The 16,940-nt window shown below is 40.1% G+C and overlaps 1 protein-coding gene across 3 annotated transcripts in view; it reads left to right on the top strand.

Annotated features, from left to right (window-relative positions):
• LOC149302957 (peroxisomal multifunctional enzyme type 2-like) overlaps nt 1-16,940 on the top strand; it is an 88,736-nt gene that overhangs the window by 26,772 nt on the left and 45,024 nt on the right. For all 3 annotated transcript variants that reach the window (XM_089481771.1, XM_089481772.1, XM_089481770.1), the window contains exons 10-14: nt 1,644-1,741; nt 4,020-4,256; nt 5,540-5,591; nt 13,894-13,965; nt 15,417-15,520. In XM_089481771.1, coding sequence (XP_089337897.1) covers nt 1,644-1,741; nt 4,020-4,256; nt 5,540-5,591; nt 13,894-13,965; nt 15,417-15,520 — 563 coding nt within the window. The remainder of the gene's footprint in view (nt 1-1,643; nt 1,742-4,019; nt 4,257-5,539; nt 5,592-13,893; nt 13,966-15,416; nt 15,521-16,940) is intronic.

The raw sequence follows: 16,940 nt of genomic DNA, 5'->3' as shown, positions 1-16,940 counted from the left end.
CATTAAAACTGATTACCCTACTTAAAAAAGATTATGGTCCTCCGGCATTAAAAAAATGGGAGAATGATTTAGGAAGACTAATAATTGAAGAGGAATGGAATAAAGCACTGAATTTAACTTATAAAGATATCCATTGTTTAAACCTGAACGAGTTGCAATACAAAGTAATGAACCGTTGGTACCTTGTGCCGACAATATTAATGAAAATTTCTTCTAAGAATATATCTAACTGTTGGAGATGTGGATGTACTAAAGGTGATTTTTTTCATATATGGTGGAATTGCTTTCCATTAAAGAAAATTTGGATGAAAGTTTCATCCAAACTTATAGATTTATTTGGCACCCATTGGAATCTGACTCCAGACAGAGCTTTATTGCACCTAAATCTTCCTAAAGTGTCCACTCAAGAAAGGAAATTTCTATTACACCTGCTGACTGCTATTAAAATAACAATAGCCAGAAATTGGAGAACGTCAGAACCAATTCTTTGGGAAAAAATTAAAACCCAGCTTTTATATCAATGCCACATGGAGAAACTGATCCTTTCCCAAGAAAGAAGAACTTATGTATACCAAAAACATTGGGAAAAATGGATCAAAATACTCCAAGAGGGAAAATTAGATTGACAATATGTTCAGTCCTTGATATAGTATAGTTTTTAGCCAGAAATACTTTGTAATATCTCAATTGCTACATAATTGTCTCAATATATGTAATGATATTTATTCTATTTATTCTAGTATTATATCTCAATTATCTAGATACATAAGTTCCGGATCCAATATATGTCTTGTTTTGTATATGTAAAGTCCTTTTTTTTGTCTTTTTCTTTTATATGGTAATATACGTGCCAATTAATGTAATATTGTTTAAAGTTTTTTGTTGTGTGTTTTAAAAAAACAATAATAAATAATATAAAAAAAAAAAAAAAAGTGTCCCTTTGAAAACCAGGTTTGAGCAACCTATTAATACCAGAAGGGCACTGAAACAGAGGTCTGTAGGAACAGACCCTGCGTTCCCACCGCAGGGCTTAAAAGAAATGTATAAATTGGGAAAAACATGTGGAGAAAGAGGATAGATAGGAAAAAAAAAATAGATAAAGATATAGGGGAGAGATGGAGATGAAGTGGGAGGTAATGTGAAAGGAGAGATGAGGAGAAAGGGGAGAGATAGTAGCGGCAGCAAGAGTTCCATCTGAGAAGCCTACAAACACCATGTATATATTACATCAGGGTGGATGCAAGGTGATTGTAGACTTCTCAGATGCAACGCATGTGCTACTGCCCTTTTCCTCCTTATGATATGAGGGAACTGCCTTCATATCATACTGCCCTTTTCTTCCTTATCATAAACATAACATATTTTTCAGATTGCTGCATTTATACCCCACATAATGTATTTCTTTCCAAAATAAACTGTATCTGCCAAGCTGTGTGCTGTATATAAGTGTGTGTGTATGCAAGTGAGTGTGAGTATAGGCTTGTGTGTGTGATTTTTGTTTTTCTTTCTTTCTTTTGGAAGGTAAAACCAACACTGTCCTTGAGGTCCGAAACTCGGGTTTCATGTAGAAAATTGGGCTCTAAGGCCCAAACACATTTTCTTTGATGATTACTTTATTTATGGATTTATTTATTTTTTGCCAGAGTCTACAGGCTTGCTGTATGAAGTGCTTTCTACTATTGATTCCGGGAAAGGAATTTCTATGAATCCCACAAGTCAAACAACATCCAGTTTTGACCCCGTGAGTACATAAAAGTAAACTTTCTAAATCCCTGTAAAGTGTGTTTCTTTGATCATTGGTAGCGTCAATCCACACAAGGGTTGGATGACTAAAAAGGCATATATTGGTCACTGCTTAGCCTGCATAATGTCAGCCATAAGAATACTTGTACTACCATTTATACTTAAAGATCCATATGCAGCCGGTTGGATTGTGTGTATTATATGTCCTGGCCCATTCGCTGGTATAAAAGCCATGAGGCTGCTTTCTCAATGTAGACTTTTGCCTGAGCAGTCGTTCTAAAGCAGAGTAGATGCTATAGATTGAAATGATCTCTCCGGCAGATTAAATTGGAGTCTGTTTGCTTTTGCACAGTGATATTTACCTGACCTTTTTCATCTAGTAGATGCCACTGTTCATTTTAATCAATGGTTTCTTTGTATATACGTCTTGCCGATGTATATTTTGCTGGATCGGTGGAACAATAAACGCGTAATCAAATAACAAGAGGTCGCTTTAATTGACCTTAGGTCTTAGCTCATATTCACCTGGCATTTATTCTATCGAAGCGCTGCTCTGCCGCAAACTTGGTTCATTTAAAGAGATACTATTGGTAGGAGGCAAGCATCAGTCAACAAGATGTGTGTTCTGCTGAAAATGCATTTCGATCGGGAATGTGTGTACGAGGCTGGGGCTTCTCCTTTTTACCACATTTAGAGGAGAACACAGTGTACCCGGACCTTATAAAATAAACTTTAAATGTGTGATCGAGTAAAAAAAAAAAAAATAAAAAAAAAAAAGGGCGTGTATACGCGTTATAATTGGAAAACACATTTCAAAAGCTGTTTCAGATTTAAAAAAAAACAAAAAATTATCACTTTTGATTTTTCAGATTCTTAAGTGGAATGGCTTTCACTTTTTTATGCAGTAGACGTTTTTTTGCACACACAATTAACACATAACCTATTTTCCTGCTCCAATTATTATATACCTATATGTTTGCTTTTACAGCTTCAGCAGGTGTTCTCAGCACCTGGGGATATTAAATGCTTAGATACAGAGAGTAAGCTATGCGATACTTTTGGCATAATTCATATATTAACCCCACAAAGCTTGCAATTGAATTAAAAAAAAGTTTAGGAATATTTAAAAAGACATAAAAAAGCTAATATTATTGCAGACGTCTCATCAAAGTTTGTACTGCTAACATATAGAACATTCACATGCTCTTATTAATGGAATGTTTTTTTCCGGGTCAGATCCACTTTGTGCATTTTTTCAGTTTTTATATCTTCGGTGACAAAATGAGATCTTGTCATCTTTTCCTACCAAAGGCTTCTACACTAGAATGCCAGAAAAACTAAAACAGATTAGCTTTTTTCTTTCTCACTCTAGGTGACTCCCAACATCATAGCAATTTTCTTTCACAGGATGTGTACCTTGGAAGATTATTCATTGAATTGTATTTTTTCCCATGCCCTGCCTTTTTGAATGGCCGATTCCTGTAATCTGTACAGTATACTTTAGTCCAACAGTTATTCTGATTTCATGTAATTAGGAAATTGTTTATTTTACCTTGATTATAGATTCTTTGTTACTTATTTTTCTGTGCCATGGTTTCATTTGAAAATGCACTTTTTTTCTCTCTAAAATCCTTTTCCAATCAAGTATTTTGGGGATGTGAATGAAAAAAATAACTTTTTTTTTTGTAAAGGAAGAAGATCTTCTGCATATAAACCATTTGAATTCCCATAATCCAGGGGCTGCCCCTGTGTGCCAAGATTGCTCTCCTGGCTGTTATAGACGCATGGCACCAGGCTGGAAATAACTATGAAGGGCGACACTGTCCTCCATACTGTTATGATCTCCCTTTTTACCAGCCATTGAACAGTGGCACTACCAGTAACTTGATCTCCGTTTGGCCCTCTGCTATGCCACAGAGCACCTTCAGACGCCGGTCATTTTATGTTTTTAAGGTTGTGTGACAAGCTGCTGATGGGTCAGTAGCGTTCGCTACCCCAGAATTGGAGTGGCTTCCATATTTACATGAATTAAGGAAATAATACAATTAAACTTGTGCATGGAATGTGCTGGTGTTACTGATGGGGTGGTGGCAGAGTTTTTCGAGCATTTCCCCTATGATGGTAATCTTGTTTTTATTAATGACCCGCTTTGCCGTTGGTTATATTATTGCATTTCAATAATTGTTGCTCTTTGGAAAATTAGCTTTGAAATTAGCAACATTTTTGTTACTGTCACAAATCTTTGTAAGCCTGTAATCACTTTCTTTCCTCTGCAGAGCCAAGCCGTTGGAAAAAAGCTACCTGGATCCCAGTACAGCTACAACCACATGCAGCCAATCCTGTATGCACTCGGAGTGGGAATGTCCACCAAGGAACCCGACCACCTCAAATTCTTGTATGAAGGAAGTGAAGACTTCTCGTGTTTGCCAACATTTGGCGTTATTTTGTCACAGGCTTCCTTCATGGCTGGCGGACTTTCCTCGCTTCCTGGGCTTAATATTGATTTTACAAGGGTAAGACTTTTTATGCCTTTTATAGCATGAAAAACAACTGAAACGTGTGTTAATAAGTACAAAATAATCCAGTCCGCTAGTTCTTGTCTCAAACGTTTAAGGACAATATGGAGAATCAATTCTAAAAACTGGGCAATGTATCCATATTTTTTCTGCTGAAGGTTATTTTTTGTACCGTCTAGAAGAAAAGAAAGATTTTCACATTAAAGGCCTAATTACAAGCAATATGCTTTCTTATCTCCACTGTATTTTACCTCAGAAGAAATTGCGGTACAATTCTTCACAATCCTCATTATCTCACATTTTATCTTTGCTGCTCATTCACGCTCTCCACCAATGTCACTTGTAAATCCCTAATACATGTCTGCATGCACTGAAAATGAATAATCAGACTATACAGATGCACATATATGCCCAATTAATAATTCAAGTACCTGAGTTGGCAATGAAGTCCTTACGAAAATATCCCGTTAATGCTTGCGTTACAATTAATGTGCATGTTTAGAATTTATGCTGCTTTAGCGGGCATAACCTTGTGTTTATTGCTGGGTTTTAATCATTAGGCAGAGGCCATAATGCATACGTAGGAGGCAATTAAGAAATATATGATCCTTTACCTGTTTATTTTCCTTTCCCTCCAGCTTATAGCTAAATTCTGCAGTGCTGCTACACCTTCTCGGTGCTTGGTTGAATGAATTGTAGAAGAAGCTTAGAGTATTATGATTAAATTCCAAGTACTGCCTTTGGAAAAAATGGCACATTGTGGAATCAGTTATGGGGAAGGGTGGGCCATGTATTAGGAATCTTGGCATTTGACTCTTTCTGGCATTCCCAGGGTACAGTGAATGGCAAATAAGTATTTCATCCATACCTACAGAAGGTATACTAAGTAATGTGTGTTCCTCATTGATCTGCATCACACAGTCTACACACCAATGTCCATAATGTTACTAGTTTGCGTGGCGGGAATTCTTTTTCATCTTAAGAATGAGTTTACGGGAGTGTTTTAAAGGAAAAAGTATTACAAATCACTGCTAAGCTTAAAATCTACCGTTTTATACAACATCTGTGAGTTTTTACACCCTGGGTACTGAAGGGCAGTGCTAGAGGTGGAAGTAGCATGTAATAACTAGACGTGTTCCTGAAAAAGGGCTGATATAGCCACCGGTATAACATGGCACATGGGAAGAGTTTTTGGTATCCCTTTGGGGCTAGGGGCACTGTAGCTGTTGTTGTACCACCTGTGATTTCTATGGTAATTTTGAAACCTTTTTCTTTTTCAGTTGCTGCATGGAGAACAATATCTAGAAGTGTACAAGCCCATACCAACTTCAGGTAAGAGTCCCATGGCATTGGAACCTTTTATTATTTATTTATATAATCCAATACTTCCCTCTTGATGCTAGAGTGCAAACGGGAGCCTAAATACAGCCTAAATATGCACAGATGTTAGATTAGCCGTTTTCAAGCATTTATACATTTTGAAGGTTTTAAATTCTTTACAAGTTGCTGACATTTCGTTCTCTCATCCACACTCTGATACCTTCTGATTTTATGTGACTGTATGACTGTGGGAATGCCCTCGTTAGCTTTCACTGAACTTTGCGTAAAACATCTGAAAAGACAGAGCTGTGAATTTTTATCAACAGCCTGTTCAGATTTTATGTAAATGGTTACCATTAAAATTTAGTCCAAACATCTCACAATCTGCAATTAACAGATTTAATTACATTATTAGCACTTCCAAAACTGTAAAAAGAAACTGCAAGCTCTATATGGAAAAAGGCAAGAAAAACTGTCATTTTTTTTCCCTCTTAATACCATACACACAGCAGCTGTTTTAGTGCAATAGAAAATTACAAAATTAGGATTTATGTGCATGCCTAAAACTTTATATTTTATTGATGACAGAAAATATATAAGGCTTTTTTGTGAGCTAATGCGGAGACGAGGTGAGCTTACTATTGTAAATGTTTTTTACTTTTTTTTTATTCTGTTTTGATATTACTGTATTTGCTCGATTACAAGAAAAGGTTTTTTTTAGAGCAAATGGTTATAATCAAGGCCGTTTTATAATCCGACCTCAAATAGAGGTCTGACTATGAGACTAAGCAGCGCTGCAGGGGACCTGCATCTTTCTGTCTGGTAACCTCCGCTGTGGCCAGCTTCTATCTGGGCTTCTATCAAAGAGTGCCGGCACTTTCGCCAGCAGCAGCGGAGGTTGTCTACGCGCATCGCGTATACCTTCCACATCTGCGCAATGGACGCATACAACCCCCGCCACTGCTGGCACTTCCGCTGGGGTTTTAATGATGGAGCACCGGCATCACGTGCTCAATCATAGAAGCCCCACTGGTCTCCACCCGCTGCCCCCACGAGACACCGGGAGTCAGAAGCACTGGTAAGTTGAGGGGGGTGTTATATGGGCGGGGGCATAAGGCATTTCTGGAGGAAGAGTGCCCCGTGATATGCCTTTTAAATCCCCTTTATGCTACTCTGCCTCCAGAAATGACCTTATACCCCCTATATGCCACTCTGCCCCATGATATGCCTTTTAACTCCCTATATGCCAGACTGGCTATACGGCATTTCTGGAGGCAGAGTGCCATACAGAGGGTTAAAAGGTATATCAATACGTGCAGTGGCACTCTTTTCTTCTGCAAGGCTACGGCCAGCAGTGCTATCATCTTGCTGCGAAAAATTGCAGCTGCACTTGTCACATGCTAGCCTTTATGTGTCATGTACCATATTTCATTCATCTAACAAATGGTTATGTGTAGGCTTCATCATTTAATGATGACACATAACTGATGTATCCTATAAATACAGATGAAAACATTTGTAAGATATTAGTACTGACTATGGACTAGGGTCCAAAAGCTGCCTACTATAAGGTGTACATTTTAGACTTGGATGGTAAGCTGTATCTAACCTGCTGGTGTTAAACCTATTGTTGATGTTTCCAGATATCCCGTAACTGGTACAGGTGCCAGTGGGTGGTTTTAGCTGCGTCCTAAAGTATGATTTAGACTTGAGGAGACATTTGATTTCCTTCCCCTTTATCTGGAATTTGGAATGTTTGCGCATTTGGTCCATTTTAATTTGATAAATGCTAGATCCAAAAAAGTAAATATGCTGCGTACAAAAAATAGATTACTATCAACGTGGTGCTGTTCACAAACCAATGTATTTCCATAACTTCAGGAATATATGGTTTAAAGTACAGTCTTGAAACTGGTCTCATCAGATAATAGATGGTGTTTTCAATTGTAATATTTAACGCTTCCAAAGCACACAGAAGCCATATCTAAACTGCCGTAAAATGTAAAACATCAGTGACCCTTTAAGATGCTCCTAAAAAGAAATAAATATATTAATTCAGTACGATTCTCGTTGAAAACCCTTGTGACACTCGTGCAGAAAATCCACTTTCTCACGGTTACCTCGTAAATGTGCCCATAGAGAAACACCTCAGACATCCACAGGATTTCCAGTCTTTCTATACTTATAGGCTGTGTGCTGGAGAGTAACCCAAACCAGTCATATTTCTTGGAAGCAATCAAGTCAAACCTATAAGTTACCCTGTGTGTACAGGTTTAGTCTAGACATATAACTCAAAACCTGCTTACACAGGTGATAGCACGCTTGGCATGGCATTTCGAGAAATGCATTTCAATTCATCCACTGTGCGGTCTTTGAAAAATATCTTGTATTTATGGTTTTATATAAAAATACTCGTTCAGCCACCTTTCTTGTTCTGATAGGAACCATGCATTTTCTGCTATCAGTGTCTCCCTTTATAGTACAAGGGTTTAAGGCATTTGAGTGAGGGATGGGTAGAAGTGAGATCTGATTTTATGACCCACAGAGCTAGTGCCGCTCACAAGATCACACCTCTTCACTGAAAGTCTTTTATGTTTTCAGACACAAGAAGCAAAAAATCTTAAAGGACCGATGGCTTTTATAAAAATAAAACCCAAATGTTGTCTTGGCAGCTTGTACTTTAATACTTTTCAGTTAGCCAATAAAGGTGTCGTCTTTCTGGAATTTGCAATACAATATTTCATCTTAATACTATGATTGAATGTGATGTTTTGATTCCAACTGAAAGAATTGCAAATTAACTACCAGAATAGCTGTGCTCTAAGAACCATGCTGTGCTCATGTGCCCATTATAGGCACTTTCGGCAGTGGACAGGGGTCAGCATGGGCATCCTGACTGGTCTGTGGCTACACAGCCCCATACACAACAAACTGCGATGCACTGTGTGTTCTGACACCTTACTATCAGAACCAGGATTAACGTTTTTAGCAATTTGAGCTACAGTAGCTAGTCTGTTGGATTTGACCACACGGGCCAGCCTTCAGCCCCTACGTGCATCAGTGATCCTTGGCCACCCATGATCCTTTCGCCAGTTCATCCCTTTTCCTCCTTGGACCACTGCAGACCCTTGTCAAAGTGCCTAAGATCCTTACGCTTGCCCATTTTTCCTGCTTCTAACACATCAACTTAGAGTACGAAATGTTCACTTGCTGCATAATATATCCCACCCACTGACAGGTGCCATGATAACAAAATTATCAGTGTTATTCACCTCATATATATATTTTCTTTATAAATATTAGTGCCAGAGAACAGCGTGCTTTTTTGTGGAGTAGGAACTGCTACTCACAAGATGCTTGCCTAAGAGTCATGGGAGTTTCACACAGAGGCGTATCTAGGGTATGGCACCTATGGCTCGTGCCATAGGCGCATTTGAAGGGGGCGCCAGTGAGCGGCTTTCAAACGCCGTCTTTTTTTTTTTTGGATGCGGAGGAGAGAGAGGGGCGCCTAGAAACCGCTCGGCGCCCCTCATTCTCCTCCACGAGGCCTCTACCTCTGTCCCGGTGCCGGCATTTCATGCTGAGCGCCGTAATATGACGGCACATTTCAGCGCTCAGCAGTGAAGCAGCGGGCACCAGCGAGCCGCTTTTAAACGCTGTCTTTTTTTATGCCCCACATCAAAAAAAGACAGTGTTTAAAAGCCGCTCGCTAGTGCCCGCTGCTTCACTGCTGAGCGCCAAAATATGACGTCATATTACGGCGCTCAGCAGTGAAGCAGCGGGCACCGCGGCAGTGCAGGAAGACAGAAGCTTCGTGCTCCAGTCGCTGGACCTCAAGGTGAGAGAACTACAAAGGGGGAGAGGGGTTAAAAAGTGATAAGGGAGGGAGAGGGGTTAGAAAGTGATAAGGGAGGGAGAGGGGTTAGAAAGTGATAAGGGAAGGAGAGGGGGTAGAAAGTGATAAGGGAAGGAGAGGGGGTAGAAAGCGATAAGGGAAGGAGAGGGGGTAGATATAAGTAAAGAGTGTGAATTAATGTGTGGATGCATTGAATGAATGAGGGAGAGCATGAGTTAATATGTGAATGTATTGTCTGAATGAGGGAGAGCATGGGTTGTCTGTATGAGGGAGAGCATGAGCTAATATGTGGATGAGTTGTCTGAATGCCGTAATATGACGGCACATTTCAACGCTCAGCAGTGAAGCAACGGGCACCAGCGAGCGGCTTTTAAACGCTGTCCTTTTTTTTTATGCCCCACATCAAAAAAAGACAGTGTTTAAAAGCCGCTCGCTAGTGCCCGCTGCTTCACTGCTGAGCGCCAAAATATGACGTCATATTACGGCGCTCAGCAGTGAAGCAGCGGGCACCGCTGCAGTGCAGGAAGACAGAAGCTTCGTGCTCCAGTCGCTGGACCTCAAGGTGAGAGAACTACAAAGGGGGAGAGGGGTTAAAAAGTGATAAGGGAGGGAGAGGGGTTAGAAAGTGATAAGGGAAGGAGAGGGGTTAGAAAGTGATAAGGGAAGGAGAGGGGTTAGAAAGTGATAAGGGAGGGAGAGGGGTTAGAAAGTGATAAGGGAGGGAGAGGGGTTAGAAAGTGATAAGGGAAGGAGAGGGGGTAGAAAGTGATAAGGGAAGGAGAGGGGGTAGAAAGCGATAAGGGAAGAAGAGGGGGTAGATATAAGTAAAGAGTGTGAATTAATGTGTGGATGCATTGAGTGAATGAGGGAGAGCATGAGTTAATATGTGAATGTATTGTCTGAATGAGGGAGAGCATGGGTTGTCTGTATGAGGGAGAGCATGAGTTAATATGTGGATGAGTTGTCTGAATGAGGGAGAGCATGAGTTAATATGTGGATGAGTTGTCTGAATGGGGGGGAGCATGAGTTGTCTGAATGAGGGAGAGCATGAGTTAATGTGTGGATGAGTTGTCTGAATGAGGGAGAGCATGCGTTAATGTGTGGATGAATTGTCTGAATGAGAGAGAGCAAAGTTAATGTGTGTATGAGTTGTCTGAATTAAAGTGTGAATTAGCGAGTGACTGTAAAAGTGTTTGTGTGTATCATAGATGTATAATTGTGGAAGGGCAAAGATGGCACTAGCAGGAGGTTTGAGGCTTGGGGACCAAGATGGCACAGGCAGGGTGTATATGGGACAAAGATGGCACAGGCCGGACTGTTTGGGGACAAAGTTGACTTGTACTGGGCTATTTGGGGACAAAGATGGCAAATCTTATGTGTGTGATCTGGGTGCTGTTCAGGTTCTATGCGGGCAGTGAGGATGCCAGGGCTGGCTTTGGGGTGTGCAACCTGTGATCTATGCCTGTAATTCTGGGTTTTTGTGTTATTCTGTAGATCCATATCTGCTATGCTATGTTTCCATACATTATTTATGTGTACCTGCAAATACAGGGTTAATATGTCTTATTCAGTTTATTGATACCTGCAATGCTGTTTCCATGTATTTATTTGATCTATACCTGCAATGCTACGTTTCATATATTATTATTGTATACCCGCAAATACAGGATTTGTATGTCTGATTCTGTTTATTTGATATATACCTTCAGTGCTGAGATCACAAGTGAATTTCAATTGTTCTGGATTTGTGTGTTGATCTATACCTGCTATCGGCATCAGGGTCTAATATATATATATATATATATATATATATATATATATATATATATATATATATATATATATATATATATATATATATATAGGCAGCAGGGGCTAGTAAATGGGTTTTAGATATTTGGACAGGGGCGGAATTTCAGTACTTGCCATAGGTGCTATTTTCAGTAGATACGCCTCTGGTTTCACAACAGCTGCAGAGCTGTCCCTGCTATAAATTCATAGAAGAAACACTGATTGAATGTTCCTTTTAAGCGAACGATATAATTGAAAGCTTACCTGCCCAGGAATATTTTAAGACCCATTTATAGCACAGAGGTTAATTATACTCCTCCAGTAGTGATGTAATTCTTTAAGACGAGACCAATTCATTTGCTGGCCTAGACCCAGAACGTCCTAGAATGTGCATTCCCTCTCCGCGTGATGTTCAGGTGTCTCAAGCAAGGCTAATGACAAGCTTTATTTGGTGTATAAATTTGCAAAGATGACAGTCTGCAATCTGTCGGTGAAATAATTTACCCTTTCTTGTGAAATTTTTGCCAGTGAAGTTCATGGTTCATGAATCTCTGATGAATCTGTTTATGTAACTTTAATTATAAGGTCAAGACCATAAGTTGTTTTAATTACTTTTAAAATTGGGGAAAAAATACCTGATTTAATCAGTTGGTGAATGTGTAAACTGTTTTTCACTTAGTTTTTCAGTTTTTACCCATAATTAGCTTGAAACATTTTCTTTTTTTACGTTTTAACCTGTGTTTCCTGCAAAAAAAGTTGTGAAGGAGGCCCTGGTCATGTTCTCTGTTGTGAAACCTTAATATCCTTTTAAACCCCTTAATGACATTTGCCGGTCCAGGACCGGCACGTCTTTAAACGGGTACAGAAAGTGATCTATTTTCGCTTTCTGCACCGAAACGGCGTTGCTGTAATGCCTCGACCTCGAGGCATTCAGCAACGCCATGATTGGCACAAAGGGGCCATCTCTGGTCCCTCCCCGGGGCGTCAACATCCGCCCCATCCACTTTGTATGGCGGTGGACGCCCGTTTTAAAAGCGTTTAAAAACGTAAATGGTGTCGCTGGAATGCCTCGATCAGGAGGCATCCAGCGACACCAAACACTTACCTTGGGATGGACTGTGACCGCTCCAGAGAACGGTCACAGCCGCAGCTGCCGGTGATCTTCGCCATCAGCAAGATGGCGGTGGCCCGGGAAAAAAAACAATAAAGATGAAAAAGTTCGCTAGAGGGTCTCCAGACCCTCTAGAGAACCATGGGGTGTCTACTTGATGGGGTAAAGTGAATTGGCCAGGTTCAACAAGGTCCCAATTAACACGGGGGGAAGGATGGCCACACATCTAATTTCCAATTAGAAAAATGCACACGTACCAAATGTGGCCTTTTAGTTCCCCCCAAAAATGACAAACCCATGCATGTGGGGTATCACTGTACTCAGGAGATGTTGCTGAACACATATTGGGGTGTCATGTGACAGCGGCATATACCAGGAGCTGTAAATTCATACATAAAGTAGGTGTGTGTGGGAAAAATACACACACAAAAATACTACTGCAAACTTTGAAAAAATGCTGGTGGTAAAATGTGTGCATGCAAAGAGTTAAAATACCAGCATTTAAAATACCCTGGGGTGTCAAGTTTTAAAAATATATGGTTTTGTTGGGCACACTGAAATGGCCCAGCTCAAAGATTTACCAAATAGGGCATGGGCAGTGGATCGCCAAACGCCAAAGTTCAACATCGAAAAATGTGCATGCCCCAAATGTGGCCCTTTTGCCCCCAAACAGCCAGGCAAAATCATTCATGTGAGGTATCGCTGTACTCAGGAGATGTTGCTGAACACATATTGGGGTGTTTTATGATAGTGACATATACCAGAACCTGTTTATTCATACCTGAAGTAAAATGTGTGTGAAAAAACCAATGCAAAAAAAATTACTACCATAAAGTTTGACAAAGGCTGATGGTAGAATAAGTGCTTGGAAAGGGTTAAAATACTAGCATTTGGAATACCCTGGGCTGTCTAGTTTTCAAATATATATATCTTGATGGGGTAAATTGCATTGGGGGGTTCAAAGATACCCGAAATGGCACATGGGGGGAAGAATTACCAGATTTGGAAAAATGGCTTTGAAATAGCAAAACGCTACCTGTACTTATTGCCCCATAATGTGTAGAAAAAAGCAAAAAAACATAAAAACATTGGGTATTTCTAAACTCAGGACAAATAGTAGAATCTATTTAGCAGGTTTTTTTATTACCTTTTATAGATGAGTAAAAGATTTTTCCACTAAAAGTTAGAAACTTTTTTTTCTAAATGTTTCACCATATTTTATACTTTTTTTAATAGTAAATAATATGATACAATCAAAACAATGTCATCTAAAGAAAGCCCTTCTTGTCCTGAAAAAAACAATATCTAATGTGTGTGGGTTCAGTAAACGGGAAAGAAGAAAATTACAGCTAAACACGAGCAGCGCAGAAATGTTAAAACGGCCATTGTCACGAAGGGTACAAAAAGTAAAATCAGCCTTTGTCACGAAGGGGTTAAAGAGCTTCGTGTTTATTAAAAGGCCTTGGATGTTAACCAGTAGGTAGGTTGGAAGCATCTTTTCCTATATATTTTCGATTTTGTTTTGAACTCATGTTTGCTTTTTATGTTTCGAATAGGAGAGTTGACTTCAGAGACCACGGTGGCAGACATCCTTGACAAAGGCTCAGGGGCAGTCATTTTACTGGATGGTAAGAGTCTTCTTTTTCCAGCGCTGCAGTCATTGAAATAGTTAATGACACGTTAATGGTACCGAAGAATACATTGATCCTGTGTCTTATTGCAAACTTGCCCTTACATTCAGCATTTCTGTGATACAAATCCCTGTCAAAAAGCATTTCACACCGAGGCAATTTGCAGCCGCAGTAACTGGAGGAAGGGAAACCATTCACGTTTCTGAGTGAAGTGAAGGTCATCTGAGCCAGAAAGAAACCCAGTGCAGGGAATCTCTAAACCATTATATGCAGTAGTTAATTTTGCAGTAGCACATGTCCTGCTCCCTGTTCTCGCTGTTGTACAAGTCCAAATACATGCAAAGTCACAACCAGAAACACAGGAGAACTCCACAAGTGATGTTAATTACACAAGAGCATGGTTCAAATGAGAGAACCAGGTTATATAGATCAGACACAGGTTTTCAGAGACATTATGTGATCTACTGATTGAGCATTTGGAGGATCATGAATGAGGCCCATAAAACAAGGCATCAAACATGGAGTAGAGAGTGCAAGATTTATGTGACTAGATGACACTTGCGTAACACAGACTCAAGTGTACATGCATGGTGCCACATTTGCCTTGGTGAGTCCTGACACTTAAGCAAAGCTTTATTACCATTACCATAAAGAACCAGCTCAGTGTTGTATATTACTGACAGCAATGGCAGCCTCCAGATCTGCAGATAAAAGAAATGTATTGGAACAAAATGAGATCAATTTCAGTAGGTTATCTTCAAAACTAAATGGCATTACTGTATACAGTGTTGTATTTAATATACAAAGACCATTCTATTTTCTCTGGGACTTGAAGTAGTTAGACCAACACTAAGGAAGGATGTGTTTGCTCCATAGAGCCTATGATCTAGTATTAAGTAGGCAGCGCTAGACATAGAGATATGCTCAAGAGTAAGAAGAAAAACACGTTCAGTTTGTGGCATTTACAAAAGATGCAGGAAAAAATGACTGCATTACTGTAGTGTAAAATTTCAGGTGTGTGTTTGCTTGGTTGATGGCTGGGGAAAGGTAGGTAAGAAGCTACAGAGATGACAAGTGGTTAATCACAAAGCCTTTAAAGGTTATTGTTCCCAATTCTACCTTGTGTACTTCCAACTAATGCATGCCATGAACAGAAAATCCATGTTTTGGATTAGCTGCTGTGGGTAAACCTAAACAACGACACCTTAGGCAGAAACAGTGAGGCTGTTTTAAGAAGCATTGTTAGGATATCCACATACCCATCTCCACAGTCACAGTAACCAAAAACCAATTGCTGCTTGTGCATTTTTTTTATTAAATTATTGATTGTACAATTGCTTGTCCTCGTAGTCTGTTGATTACATATTCATAGTTGTAAGTTCTGTGTGATTGTTAATTTCCTATTTATTAGAAAGTGCTGCTGAACGTGCTTTCTTTTTTTACCGTAGTACACACATACTGTGGGAAGGACCTCATATGCTACAACCAGTTTTCCTTGTTTATTGTTGGAGCTGGAGGATTTGGTGGGAAACGCTCCTCACCAACAGCCAAGGTACTTTCAATATATGTCTTATATTTTTTGCCATAGTTTAAAATATCTTTAGGTTACCAAGATTGCTAAAATACTATATGACCATTTAATTGATAGCTACAATTTAAATCTAGCAATTACTACTGTGGTGACGGCCTCCTAGTCTCAGAAGTAAGACTTTATTCTCATCCCTTCCCATGGAGCAGGACTGAATGCTGAAATGGACATTCGTTAATTTTCCTATGTCTTTGAATTTGGTCTTCCTATTTGTGTGCATGTAATCAATGTGTTCTGAATGAAATAGCAGGGAAAGGCAGACTGCTGCACAAAATGTGTTTTGAATCTTCATTGTGGAAACTGAATAACTCCTGGAAGGTATCAGTGTGGAACAATAGGTACTGGGGAGAAGCAACATCAAGAATTCTAGACCAGGGCTGCGCGGCTCCAGTCCCAGGGTGTTGGATATCCCAGCTTGTGCATCCATCTAGATTAACGATTCATTAAGCTTAGTTGTTTTTAGGCAAGGACACAGAATTTTACAGCAAGACAGGAGGCTTCGTATTTTGCATTACTTCCTTTACTGAATAACCTCCAGCAGCAAAACAGTTAATGATAAAAGAACAAATAACCAATAAGAACAGAGCCCAAAGACCCTATAAATGATACAAAGTCCAGTCACTCCTCCTCTTTCTTTGCTGCTTAGCCTCCAGGTGAGAACCTTCCATTTTATTCGCCTTAATTATTAGGCCTATTACTTATTCCTATCTGGAAGGTTGTTATTTAGGCCTATTACTTATTTACTTATTTACTTATTTCCTTATCTGGTATAGTTATTTAGCTATTGGGTTTTCATTTCTGTGGCCTACCTTCATTATTTTATTTTTCTTATTGTGGTATTTCTGTTTATTTTATTTATTTTCGTTAGTTTATTGTTTGGCCTCCATTGGTTTTTTCCCCTTTTTTCGTTTTATTACTTTCCTCCCGCGTGTCTACGTCGTTATCTGTACGACGGTCACGTGGGCCTGCGCCTCGCGGTCGCGCCGCGGCATCTCTGCCGCGTGACGCGACTTCGCGGGCTTCTATCCGCGCGGCTGTGTCGTCCCGCGACGGTTTTTTCTTCTGGGTTTGAGCTTTCCGGCCGCGTGGTCCCTGGTTGGGACCGCGCGACGGGATCACTCAACCCGTCCTTCACCGCGGTCTCGGATTATAGACTGTTTGTCTGCAATCCGGCCGCGGTACTGTGTTTCCTCTCCCCGGCTGGTTTTCTTACCGCGTGGTCTCCTGTATCGGAGACCGCGCGGCGGATTCGTCCAGCTTTTCTGCTTTATGCCGCCTCGGATTGTGAACTACTAGTTCACAATCCAGCCGTTATTTATATATTTTTTTTTTCCCCGCGCGCGGCTCAGCTTCTTTAGTCTGAACACGCGGCGCGGCCATTTTG

The sequence above is a fragment of the Sceloporus occidentalis genome, unplaced genomic scaffold (genome assembly GCF_023333645.1).
Source record: "Sceloporus occidentalis isolate IW3139 unplaced genomic scaffold, rSceOcc1.0.p SCAF_16, whole genome shotgun sequence".
Lineage (NCBI taxonomy): Eukaryota > Metazoa > Chordata > Lepidosauria > Squamata > Phrynosomatidae > Sceloporus > Sceloporus occidentalis.
This window is presented reverse-complemented; position numbering and strand designations above follow the sequence as displayed.